The 13756-nt window shown below is 39.8% G+C and overlaps 1 protein-coding gene across 9 annotated transcripts in view; it reads left to right on the top strand.

The window, feature by feature from the left end:
- The window catches only part of MCTP2 (multiple C2 and transmembrane domain containing 2), a 167338-nt gene that overhangs the window by 132061 nt on the left and 21521 nt on the right, over window positions 1-13756 (top strand). For all 9 annotated transcript variants that reach the window (XM_085514929.1, XM_085514928.1, XM_085514930.1 and 6 more), the window contains one exon: window positions 13174-13296. In XM_085514929.1, the coding sequence (XP_085371055.1) occupies window positions 13174-13296 (123 nt within the window). The remainder of the gene's footprint in view (window positions 1-13173; window positions 13297-13756) is intronic.

The raw sequence follows: 13756 nt of genomic DNA, 5'->3' as shown, positions 1-13756 counted from the left end.
GGCAGATTGTTAAGTTAAAAGCCCAATTCTGCCATAAGCTGAGCTTCTCTACAGCTGGTCAGTAGGAATGTGTATGCAGGCATCCAGCAAGGAATTAAAAGGCAACAAGGAAGGATTTCAGCTTTGTTACAGGTTGTAGATGTATCCTTAGAAGGTGCTCGTATTAACATACGTTATCTGTCTGTCTCCGGAGCAGAGTTAGAAATAGATAGTTTTCATCTGTTCAGCTATCTAATGACAGCCCACAAAGCCAACCCCAAATGTGCAAACATTTTGCTTAATAAAAAAAAAGTACGAAGGAAAAAAGAGGCTCTTTATAGCTAAAACCTGACCTAAATGCATCTGAAAACAGTTCCAACCAGCTTTCTGCTCGAGTTGTGACCTGTTGGAGAACTCTGCTCAGTGCTTGCATTCCCAGCTAATTTGATATTGCCTTTTTTTGTGGCTGAAGCTTTGTCATTTGTTTCTAAGCTGTCATTTTTATTAGTCTCCCTGGCTGATCTTTTTGGGCTCTCGTCAGGTGGTGTATGTTCTCCATTGTCTGCCTGGTCTTGGCAAGCTATAGGTCCTTTTATTGCCATATGACGTGGGCGTGCTTGCAGCAGTAGCCTGTAATTATACCCACCACAGGTGACAGTTACAAGAGAGCTTTGGTAATAATTTTAGCTGCCTGATCTGATGTTTATGAAGAAAGAGCCCTCTCTGCGGTCTGGCTGGAGTTTGCTATATTGTATTGTACTTTAGCTGTTTGATTTATGAAGCCCTTTCTTTTTTAATATATAACGCCTTGTGTCTTTTGAAGTTCGGAAGTTTTGTGAGAGACAACTGTTGCTCTTATACTGTTTTGTACATTTTCTACTTATTTCGTATATATTGAGTTTGTTTCGCCTTTTTTTTTTTTTTTTTTTCTTTCTGGTAAAATCCAGCCTATTGGCTTTATTTGTTTGTCCAACATTGCTGAGCTCCTGTTCACAACCACGTGTTAACAGACACGCTGTGTGCTTCCACTTGTAAATCTAGGCATAGATATAGCATTGAATTGCTTTTTTTAATTTGGCCTTGGGTTTTAATAATTTTATAAAGGTGAAATTTTGTATGTAGAGGTTTGTATTTGAAGTTCAGAGAGGGTTATGTCTCAGTAAGACTCATGCTGAGCACAAGTGTGGGAGAGAAGCTACTTGCTTAGAAGCGTATGCATAGAATTCCCTTAGTTGCAGAGGACTGTGCACAGTGCAAACTATATGGGAGAAGGGCTCAGGTCAAGTGTCTGCTGTTCTTGATGTCAGAAAGTGGAGAAATTGGGGGGGGAGGGGGAAGTAGAAAGTCCACAATATCTGTTAGGAAGTGAAATCTTCATTAAAGGTAAGAATTATCTTATTCTCTTAGCGTGCTTTCCCCCCCCAACCAGAACTCAGGTGCATTGATTTTCTTTCAGTCAGGGTCTGGTTGGTTTGACCATTACGCATTACTTTGACCTGGCATCTCTTAGTACTGTAAAACCCTCAGTTTTACAGGAAGGTTGCAGATGTTGACTATTACTTCCCATGTCGGTGGTGGAGTAACCCTATCAGTACTTCGTGGTTTCTCTTTTTTCCTTTACTTATAGTGTGTGTAATATTAAAACAGCTCACTGCCTGGAAATAGTCAGGTTCAATTCTTCTAAAGTGAGGGAATTAGTAGAGAAGTCTATAGGGGATTAAAGTCACCAGAACTCCATTGACTTCAGCAAACTTACGTTATTCAGCATTGGTTAGAAAGTTAAGTCCTGCTCCAACATGAGCGTTTCCAAAGAGGAGGAAAATCCTGTAGGTGGCGATGGCCTCTCATGAATGAGCCAGCTCTGACGCTCCTGCTTTTGTCAGATTTTTCTGTCAGGTTTTCCTTCTTCTTGCTTGAACTATTTTATTGTTAATTCAATTCGCTCGTTCTCTCGGTACTAATCTAACACTAGTTGCAGAAATGTTGACAACTGGAAGAAATTTCATGTTTGAAGGTAACGCGACGTTTTGGTTTTATGATGGAGACAGATGCACCTTGAGGGGTTTCTCTGGAAGCACTCTACTACTTTTTTAAATGAGAAAGAGTTGGATCCTTTAAAGGATCTGAGAATAAAAGAGGATTAGTGTAGAAGCTATGGAGCGAAGAGAATTTTTTTAAAGCCTATTCTCTTTAGTTTTATTTCTTTTCACGAGCAACTAAGAGTTGCTCTGACTGAGGTTAGTCTTAAGCAACTGGAACATTCATAGAGTGTCAAACATAAGGTTAAGGATAAAAATCATAATGAAAGTATCCTACATCAGATTATTATTATGATTATTATGATTATTATTATTTTAACTTCAGAATCCCAGAAATCTGTTTTTAAAAGTCAATCCTGTTGATTATTAGGTAGTTCGACTACTGCAGCAGTAAACAATTAGGCTGGCACAAGTAGCATCCTTGAGTTCTGATCTCTTTCTCCCTGTTTTATTAGAATTTAGTGTATAAGTCGTAATTGTGACACCCACATTGTAGTCGAGCTTAGCTTGGTGGCAGGTGCTCTTTTTTGTTTAGAATGCTGTGCTGTGATTTTAATAAATATGTAGAGCATTCAGTGTTTTGTACTGGTCTAATACTCTGTTTTATTTTAGCATGAACTTTACCCACGGAACCCTAGCATACTTAATGAGAGATGGGTGCCATGTGTGAGCAGAAGCATCCACCAAAAAAAGAATAAGCAAAAACAACAAAACAGCCTTTATATGCTCTGCTAGTTGAGATGCAGAACTTTCTGCTTGCTTTTTGAGAGAAGTCGCTGTCTTCTGTACTTTCCTTCAGCTTTCATCTTTTAATGGAACAGAGGAGCTGCACAGCTTTGTATCAGAGCCAATTGTCAACTTTCATTAGATGCAGCCTATTGTTTGTTCAGATTAGAAATAACTGCATTACACTTTGACTTTGAAGACTTGTTTCTTTTTAAATATACTAGGTATACGTGACCTTTTTGTCATTTTTGATGCACTTGGCTTGGCAAATTCGAGATACACATTTAAACAGCAGCAAGAAGCATTTGTAATGCAAGGGCTTCACAAAAGGCACTTTCTGTAGTTCAAGGAAAGTGAAGCAAAGTCCTGTAGCTAATCCACAATGTTCATAGATTAATATTAAGTCACCTTAGCTGGTGTTGTGCTTCAAATCCGTGGCATGGGGGAGAAGAAAGACCTCTGCACCCGTTATTTAGCAGTGGGTTCTTTTTAAGATCCCGTTATGCGTTGTCCTCGTGAGGAGTGTTCAGACGTGGCCTCTGTCAGAAAATGACAGTAAGGAGCTCTGATTCCATTAGACAAATGCACTGAACAAATTTCCTTAAAATGTTTAGAATATTAAATGAGAAATGCTAATATCACTCTATCAATTCCATATTTATGGTTTTTTTTTGTTTTTTTTTTTTTTTTTGCATAGCATGCCTATCAGGAATTAGATGGTGACTTGTTCTAGCAGTTAAGAAAACATCCCCAGATACTTTCTTGCCCACGTTTGGGAAAGTTATTTGCAGTGATGTATTTCAATTTCCTTAATAAACTAGAGCTGTCTTCCTAATTCCCTTTCCCTCAAGTCCCTCCACAGGGGCTAAAGAAATGGAGTATTTTGAAATTATTATCAGATAACTGTTTCCACGAATAAAGAACCAATGTACGCCTTTTAAAACAGATTTATATTGCAAAGCTGGGAAGTAAACAGTGGTGACAGAAAGGGAAATATGAGATTATTAAAAAATGAAGACATTTTGCAGAGATACTCTGGTTTGCTTTATTTTTTTTCTTTCCCTTCTTTTTTCTGTTCGTGGGAAGTGGCAGCTCTGTGACTGCATGCACTGCAATGGCTTTCCTGCTATTTTAAAATTAGAATACCAGATAGTGGTCCTTCAGTGCCCGGTGAATACTGTCTTATGCGCTGATACCTATAGCAACACACAGGGAGCGACTATGAGATCAAATGCTCTGCTTAAAAAGCCTTAGGGAAGCATTATGTGTCTAAGGTCTGATCTATTGTCTGAGAGGTCGGAGAGTGTTAATGCACTCGGCAAAGATTAGACTCCCTCTCTAATTGCTCCAACACTTCCTTAAAGGATTTCAACAGTTGGGAGAGGTGACGCTCCGTGTCCGTTTTTGTCTTCCGACAGCTGTTGAAGTTTATCTGTCTTTCCACAGTGACCATTCAATCACGGCAGCCAGGCGATGTCAGAAGTAAAAACCCAGTTTGGGTTCAGAGCAATGAGTGCCTTTTGGATTAAAGGTGGTGAGGGGGAACTCCTGGAGTCCCATGAAAACTTGAACTCGTTGAGTCTGATGAAAAGCCACTCAAATTCCAAAGTGGTTCAGATGATTGTTTGCATTTCTTATAGCGCAGCAGATGTTTCCCAACTGGATCTCTATGGAGCCAAGCCAGCTCAGGGAATAGCCACGGTTACGCTTTGTGTCTATAGAGCTGTGCAATGCCACTGTCGGAGTTAGCCAGGTGCTCATTGCTGCTTATCCCAAACTTTTCCTTTCGCTCAGGAAGCTGATTTAAGCTTAAATTTCAGCTTGAATTTCAGCTGGAAGCACTAAATGGTTTCATTGTTTGTTTAAAGCACTGACCTACTGCAGTAGGTTCTGTTGGCCAAGGATGCTTCTCCTGCACTTTAAAAGCAAGGTATGAGAAAGGCTGAATGTGACTGGGAAAAGAGAGAGGTGGTTCAACCCCAGGAGAACCTGTTACATGTCATATTTCTGCAACAGGGCCTTGATGCCAGAACGTTCACAGTGCAGTAACATTACTGTAGCAAGAGGGGAATTGCACCCATCTTTAAAACAATAATTAAAAAAAACACTGGGCCTCCTTGGCAGATAGATGTGCTGTTATGGTGCAGTTCACACCGCAGGGCCTGTCAAACAGTGGATCTTCCTGTAGGCTTTTTTTTTTTTCCCCTGTGGTTTGGAAGCTTTTGAATCTGGTAGTGTCAGTGGTTTTGCTGGTCTTGTTGGTGCATACAATCCATTTCGCGCATAAGAATGTATAAATACGACCTATACAAATACATAAATTTAAAGCATCCTTTCTAGACTCTGAACAGATGACTCATACAGCTGTTCAAAGGAGAAAAGCTTGGGTTGTTTGGTGTTTTTTTTTTTTTTCTGAAGAAAAAACCCTCTTGGCTCTGAATCGGAAATTGAGGAGCAGAATTCATCAAGTGTATTCTGGTCGTTCTCACATGGGTAGTTCCTCCTTCCTTTCCTGCATAGCGTGTTCCTTTGCACTGTTGCTATATTACATGAAATGTTTCATCTGTATATAAAAATTAAAAATTCAAACAAAAATCTGGCCCACATGAAGAACAGGCCCTTTGGGCATATGGTTCATTATGCATATTCGTTTAATTACTAAAACACTTGGGATGTCTCTACTGCCCTTGCTTTCAACTTGTAAAGTTGGATCTGTTCTGCAGCACAGAATATGTTGAACAGGCATGTGTTATAAAGGACTTCAGTCTTCTCCTATTTAAAACTCTGTATAATGTTCTTGGCTGGATTGATAGAATTTACTGAGTATTAGTTCAATCCGCTGCATCAAAACAGCAGCTCAGGATCTCTTTCCTTAACACCTTCCCTAACCCCAACAAGGCAAGTTTTACAGTGGTTACTTCATAGCTGTGTTTACTATCAAAGTAACACGAGACTGAGGCTTTGGATTTCAGGCACATTCCCACAAAGCACCTCAAGTCACACGTTGAAGCTGTATAACTTTTATTAGCTAAGAAGGGATTGCTGCGATAGTGTGACTTTAATTGATTTTCAGGGCAAACAGGTGGTGATGGTTTCGGCATCCCCTAGTCTCCTGCCATTCCTAATTTGGAGCTGCACGTATAATAGCTTTATTAAAATAAACAGTCTTCTGGCTTTAGTTTTACCTGAACAGCTGCCTGAAATTGCAAGAGTCTTGCAACTCCTTCCCCCCCCCCCCCCCCTATATTGTTGGGTGTTTTGGAAAGCAGGATGCTCTAGGTCTGTTAGGGGGAGTCTCTGTTAGACAATCATGTTGTTAATGCTTAGGATTTTTATTTTTTATCTGTTTATTTATTTTGCATCTCTGCTGTTGTTGCTGATTTACAAAAGGCAAAAGGTGCCAGGTGGTTCTGAAACATATGTGGCACTGAAGGACGTGGTTAGCGGGCATGGTGGTGATGTGTTGGTGGCTGAACTGGGTGATTGTAGTGGTCTTTTCCAACCTTAATGGTCCTATGATTTCTGTGTACAACAAGTGCCTCTGTATGTGGGTTTACTACAGCCTTTTTTTTTTTTTTTCCATGCCATAACTGGTGACTGCCAAGGATGTAATGCTATGTGTGATCCTCCTGCCGTTGTATTCTGAATTAAGTCTAATTGAATATGCTTTCTTGATTAGGAAGTCCTTTCCTCATTTTAGTTCCAATATTCACTGTGAACATGAAGGAGAGAAGTCATTAAAGTCATTTAAGCATATTGCTTAAGTGTGTCATTTGCTACCAATCGTAACGCAGTGTTGATAGTCCAAAGTTACAAAATGCTTCCACTGGGTCCTGTTACACTTACTGTACATTTACGTCACCATCTGACCCCTACAGCTAGTATTTCTCGCCATGTTAACAAATATGTCTCCAAGGTAAATGGACATTTATCAGCTTAGCTAATGATCTTTTTTTTTTTCATGACCCTTTTAAGGTGTTCACCCTATCCAGAATAAATAAAATTAACCTACATTTTTTCCTCCTTTTAAATAGCACAGATATTTTTTCTGACATTTGTTGGAAGAATTATTTATTACACGATCAGGCTTTTAACTCTCATAGTGCCTGCCTTCCCTGAAAATAGATCATAACTTTCTGAATGAGACTGATCCTTAAGCTGCAGCCTTACTGATAAACAAACTAAAACATCAGAGATAAAAATGACCATTTAATTTAGCTACAATATAAAACAGCACATTTTTGTTTGGCATGCTTCTCTCCCCTTTGTTTTAAGACCTTCCTCCATTGCCTTTGTCTGTCATAGTTGTCCCTTAAGAAGGAACATGCAGATTTATTCTCCTGACCCACTCCCAGTGGACTACCCTAAAAGATAGAAAACTGTTGTAACGTTATTTCCCTATCTCTTTTTTTTTCCCTCTCAATTTTTAAGTTTTGTTGCTTGAGGGTCTCTAACTGTATTTTACTTGGCTCAGGAAATGTAGAATATGCTAGAAAAAACATGAGGGAAAAATTAGAGCAGTCAGCATGCTAGCAAAGAGCTATTTCTTCAGTGTCTGCAGCTTGAGAAGATTAGAAGTCTTTTGCTGTAAAACTGTAGTACGTACATAAATATAGAACCCTCAAACAACGGGTGTTGTGCTTGTCTTTGTTTTGATTACCCCCTTTTTGGGTTAGGGATAAAGAGGAAGTGCAGCCACAAGAGAATTGTTTGGAGGCATCCCATGGAACTTGTGGTGGGCCGGTGTGCTTTGCGGTTTTAATGTATGTGTCTTAAAGGAAACAGACAGCGTGCCTCCTTCAGACACCACTTTGAGAATAGTTGTCCATGATGATGTTTGATAGATATTCTTCAGATACCTGCAATGGAATATATAAATTATTTCACCTTACTAATTCATGAGTGTATGCATGGGTAATGGCTCTAAGGTGTGCTGGGAGAGGTTCGTGTTAGATATTAGGAGAAATTCCTTCTCAGGAAGTGCTTTGGGCACTGGCACAGGCTGCCCTTGAAAGTGGTGGAGTCACCATCCCTGCAGGTGTTCAGGAACTGCGGAGATGTGGCACTGAAGGACATATAGTTAGTGGTCATTGTGGGGATGGGTTGGGCTTGGATCAGGTGAACTGAGAGGGCTTCTCCAGCCTTCATGATCTTGTGATTCTATGGAATTTTGATTTACAAACATGAGAGTTATTATGAGTTTGCTGAAATAAGCCAAGTGGCTTTTTTTTTTTTTTTTTTTTTTTTTTTAAGTGGTGTTGGGTGGAGTGTTTCATGTTTAGTGCTCATTCTGATTCTAGACATTGTTAGGAATGAAGAATAAATCCATTGGACTTGTTAGTAACATAAAAGGAAGTCATCCAAGCAGGGACGTTTTGTAAGTGTTTACAGTCAGGTATTCTTAAGTGAACCATCAGAGCCTTACCTGGTTGAACTGCAACAGCATCGTCCCGAGTTGATGGTGGAGAACAGTCCATATTACTATCAGCTCTTCTGAGTTCGCTGCGACTTTTACAGGAAAGCATGCTGTTCGGTAAGCTCCATTTCTTGGAATCCTTTGATTGCACATGAGTCACAGTTTTCGTTTAAAACACAAATGAGTTTCTACTTCCAAGCAGCAGCACAGAAAATGCGATCCCCCTGAAGAATCTAAACTAGGCAGTGTTAAAAAAAAATAAAGGGCCCTGTTGCACATTGACTCGAGTAGTATGAGATTTCTTGTATGTTCTTAAGGGTGTTTTTTGGTTGTTTTTTTGGTTGTTTCACATCATATATTGATTGAAGTAGGTAATATTGGTTTGGGGTTTGTTTTTTTTTTTGGTGTATTCAAACTGCTGTTAAATTATCGGCCCTTGTGAGTACAGTTCCAGTCCCTGTGTATTACTTTGAATCCTGTACTCCGACACTCGTTTTCCTTCTTGCTTTGTCGTATGTATGTGGAGAAATGCAGGGATAATTTGTAACATAGCATAAATATTTGAAGATCTCAATTCCTTTACATCATTTCTGATTTTGGTCATCCCCTCTCAATACAACGCATGTACCATACTGCTGTTGTGGTGCTCCGTGTTCTTTTGCTAGGGACACAGGAAGCAAATTGAATCTAAAGTAAATAGGTTTCTTCTGACAGTACTGCTTTATTTAAGTGTAATTTCTCTTCCCGCCATGTTCTTTGTTACTGCATCACAATGAGTGAGTGACTCTGCTCATTACCAGCTTGAGCTCTGCTCAGGTCAGTAGGTGCTCTCAGCAGAGCATGGTATGGCAAAGTAGTGTCCGATGGAATGAGGGTAATAGGAAGGGTGGTAGAGTGCAACTTTGGGGGAGTCTTCAAAAACCAAAATCTGTGGGAGGGGTGGTATACTGGAAGATATTTTCTATGTGTCAACCACTGTTTGCCGTGCCTCGACATTGGAGATATTTTAGTCAGGTTTCCCTAAGTGCTCCAAAAGTCCTTTTCAGTGTTCTCCCCCATCAAATGCACGTGCCGTTCTGTGATCACAAAGATGATGACTGCATTCACATGGCTTCTCATGCTGTGCTTTGATTTCCATAACGTGGGCTCAGCACACCTATCATGCCTGTTCTCTCAAGGAGATGCCTCAGTACATGCAGGTATGTTTGCACATATGCACAGATTTTCTGCGCTAAGTAGGTATGTCCATTCTCCCTTCAGCTCTTTTAGTCTCCCTTTCTCAGGGCAGGAATAAGTATCTGTCAGAAATAATTTGTTGTTGATGAGCTTATTGCCTCAGAGGGATTTGAATGCCCTTTTGGGGAGCTGGTGTCTTATGTTATTGGTTGATATCCTGTATTTTGGGGCAGAGGGTCTGAAAGCTTAAAAAGAATGCTAGGTAGTTCAGAGTCCATTTGTGATGATGTGGAGGTAAGTTAGAAACATCTAATTCGTCTTTGCTGTAAAGGAAGGGAAATGTGCCTTTATGCCTCTAATCAAAATCAGCGCTTTGATTTGGTTGAAAACAGATAACTTGAGTAGCATTAGCTCATTTGTTTCTCCTGACTTTTCCTGAATTGCATAGGCCACGTTTATTAATGGTGAGGAAACGTTTGACAGAGCTGTTAGTCATTTAGAGTTCAGTCAAATCGCGTGTGGTTTTGGAACCCAAAGTTTCAAATAATATTTTTCACAGTTCTACTGATGAGGCATTTCATTAGCATTGGAGCCTACGCTGCCTGAGAAAATAACCTTTTACCATAGGTTTCTTGCATGCATTTAATCTCCTTTCACTTTATTTTTTCCATCTGATGGAATGCATCCCTCTCCTTTTCCCATCGCTGCTGTTCTTTAAGAATTATTCTGTTAAACAACATAGCGTTTGTTACTTCTCTAGAAAGAGTTACTAGGCCAAGAAAATCCCAGTTTTAGTTTAAAAAGAAAAAATGAGATAAAATTAATAAGTAGAAAAATTACACAGAAAATCCCATTTAATGCTAGGTTTCTAAACCCCTTAAAACTGTTCTATCCCATGACTGTGGGTTTGCTGGTGACAAATGTTTTATGGGCATAGTTTAGTAGACACCCGTCTAAAATCTGTTCCTAATAGTCAGATCCTAAATTGGAACCAGAGGGGCAGAAAAACCAGATTTGAAATGTGTTTCTAAAGGTTTGTTTTTACTTTCAGTTGAGGCTGCCTTCTCTCATCTTTTGTACTGCTGTCAAAAGGGCCACTCTCATGGTTGTTCAAACTCCATGCTTCTTGACAGGAACAGTTGGACCCCTCTTCAATGATTTTCAGATGAAACAGCTTCCAAACCTCCAGAGCTTTAACTTGTAGTTATTAGGCCCTTTGAAACAGCAGCACATTAATCAGCTGAAATCAAGTGGTCCTTTCTCCAAGGCTGTGATGTTGCTGTTCTCTTCTAGGTAGAACTCTAGTCTAAATATTAGTGTCAAGAGCTCTTTTTTTCCCTCTCTGGATATGTCTGTCTCTTTCCTGCTTCTATTTTGATAATTGTTTTATAATGTTGTGAATTAAACTGCTCAGTTCAATAATAGGCTTTTATGTTCTCAAATCGCATTAGAAGATGTAACGCAGAGAGCTAGTTTTTTCTTGTTGATTTGTATTTTAGAAATCAGCTGCAGTTGTTTTAACTTCTCTCATGCACAGTATGAAGCCCAGCACAAAAGGTGTCAGTGATGTCATGGATTACGTTTAGCTGAACTTGGTCTAACGGTGATATGAAATGTGAAGAAATAAAAGTATGGTTGTATCTTGCGCTTGGCATTCCAGGGCTGTGTGAAAACTGAAAAAGCAGGATTTGGGTTTATATAGTAACCGCTTTGCTGTGTGATACCATAAAACTACTGAAAAGGCTGCTAGGATGCAGAAATATATCTATTTACTGTATAAACATGCTCTGAAATTTTATTATGTACTGTATGTTCACAGCATTTGTTTCCCATACCTCCGAAGCTGAATAATTTTTGAATAGCTAATTCAATTTGTCTTGTATCTGTGTTCTGTCACAGCAATGAAAGTTGCCTCTATTGCAATGGTAACAGTAAAGCAACTCTTCTTAAGTAGGTGTTGCCGTCTGAATTACAACTCAGCAGCTGATAACCAGTCAGCGTTAGAAAGGAAGCAACAGTATGCTTCAGCTATCAGTTGAGCCTGCACTGAGATTTTGTAATTAAATTTTAAGTTTTATTTAAGGTCTGAAACTTAATAATACACAAAATATACTGTTGGATCTAAAATCACCAAGGTCTTGAGTTTCCATCTTGCCTAAGTGACCTGTGATTGCAAGGTTGTATTATACTTGCAACAGAGCAGAGTGCCGTTCGTATAGGATGGTGACAGATGCACTAGAATTGGTACAAGTCCTGCAGTTGAATGAATGAAGAAAGGTTCTTCAAGGGCTTCACTGACTCCTGTAGGAGACAGCATAGCTGACTGCTGGTGGAGTCTTTGCTGCACTGAGACAAGAGTGAATTCATGTAGACCCTGAGGAGATGATATATATACAGCCTCTTCCAACATGCCAAAACAATATGAATTTCTATTAAAGTGCTTTCGTAAGGATCAGATATGTATGCGTGTGCATCTATTTTTTAGCTACCTATATAAACCCAAGGTATATATAGATACATACTTGCAGTAACAGTTATTGACCTAATAAAATATTGTTTTACTGACATACAAATGCCAACAACAGGATGACAATCTAAATCCTTGCACAGTAACAGTTAAGACAGAATCAGGTTGGCTTTAGAAAATGTGACCTCTGTTTGGACAGGGCTACGTGTATGGTCATTGGCTCTTGGTTTATGATCGGCCCCTGGTAGATGTGAACTGACCAACTGTCAGATGTCAGGCAAGACTTTTTGTTTAAGTGTTACAGCAGCTGCTGTTTTGTAGGGGTGTGGATTCTCCCCATGGGATGTGGTGAGAAGTAATGTTTTGGTGTGGTGTGGGTAGAGTTTGGGGTCCATAATGCTATGTATGTTGCCATAAATAGTTTGTTCTGCAAGTGCCAGCCTTGCCTTCGTCTACATAATATGACAGGCTGAGGGTCAGTGGAGCTGGAGGTTTGTCTTGCTGATCACCCACAGTTGTCCTGTGATTGCAGTTTGGCTTGGTATCATGTTCTTGAAAAACCTTAAATGCTTTTTAAATCCCCATCACGGAGGTTACGTGTTTCACTGATTCAGTTTGCAGAACAGAAACTCAAAATTTGGCTTCTACTTTTGCTGTCGGTGGATTTTATTGGATACTGCTGTTGAGGTACAGGCTGAGACCTTCTCTGGGTAAAGAGGCCCCAAATAACCAGTGAAATCAGAGTATGCTTTACTGAAAAATGTCTGAGTCTGGAAACGAAGAATGTAATTTACGGATTCCTTCCCAAAATAAAGCATCACACGCAGACAAGAGCCTTGCACTCTCAAAGGTCTTCACAGTGCTGTGCCAAGAAGAGTGGGTGAACTAATGGTGAAGTTCCATTTGTTAATATCTCTTGGTTTGACTGAAGAGGTGGATGGCTCCTGTTGCACAAGAGGAAGCAACTCTTCTCTAGTCAGTGAAAGACTTGCTGGCAATTAGGGTTTGATGAAGTGGGTCAGACATAAGTGTGTCTATTATGCTCTAGCATTAATGACGAGGCTTTCAGGCTTGAGGAAGTCCCAGGAAGGAGTGAACAATGCCTTTGGACCAACCTTATGTTCATAGATTTGTACTTCACCAAAAAAAGGGAACGAGAAGCAAACAAATAGCAGCCTAATGGACTCGAACAGAATAGAATGAGTATGCTTTTCAAGCAGGCTTCTTTTTTTTGCCAAAATAAGAAATGAGTGAGGTTAGCAGAGATTCAAGGATGCGCGTACATCAGGATAATGGCTGAAAGGCTTTCTTGCATCACATTCTCTTTAAACACCTGGATGTGTTCTTTTCTGTTGCTTTATTTCTCCCAGGTATTCGTGGTCACTGTATGGAGCTTTGAACTGTACATGGTGCCTCTGGCTCTGCTGGTTCTCTTTGCATACAACTTCTCCCTCATCAGAACAGGGAAGGTCAATAACACCCAGGATGCTCAGGCAAGTAAAATGGCAGTAATGTTTCTGGCTTGAATTTGTCCTTCAGCAGAATGTCGAGCATTTTAATGGCATTAAGCTAGTTGTGCAGCTAAACATTTTTATTTCAAAGTTACTGAAAAGAGTCCTCCGCCCTCTCAATTTTCTTGATTCAATTCAAGCAATAAACCATTCCATATAGTACAGAGAAGACGACAAGAACACGTAGGAGGTAAATTTCGATTAAAAATATTTGCAGTTATTTTGTAACTATGTTGAATTAAGAAGGACTTGCAATGTGTCAAGACCCCACAACCCATGCCTCCGCTGCTCTTACACTTTGCATCACCCTGATGATTCATGATTCACAGGGGAGGAAAGTCAATTCAAGCTGAAACAGAAGTTAGCTATTTTCTAAATCTTGTCCTGTTATCTGAAGCTTCAAGAAGAAACCCTTACTCCTCCTCCAAGCCTCCCAATTTAA

Source organism: Coturnix japonica, chromosome 14 (genome assembly GCF_054131305.1).
Source record: "Coturnix japonica strain WE chromosome 14, WE-NBRP24, whole genome shotgun sequence".
In the NCBI taxonomy this organism is placed as follows: Eukaryota; Metazoa; Chordata; class Aves; order Galliformes; family Phasianidae; genus Coturnix; species Coturnix japonica.
This window is presented reverse-complemented; position numbering and strand designations above follow the sequence as displayed.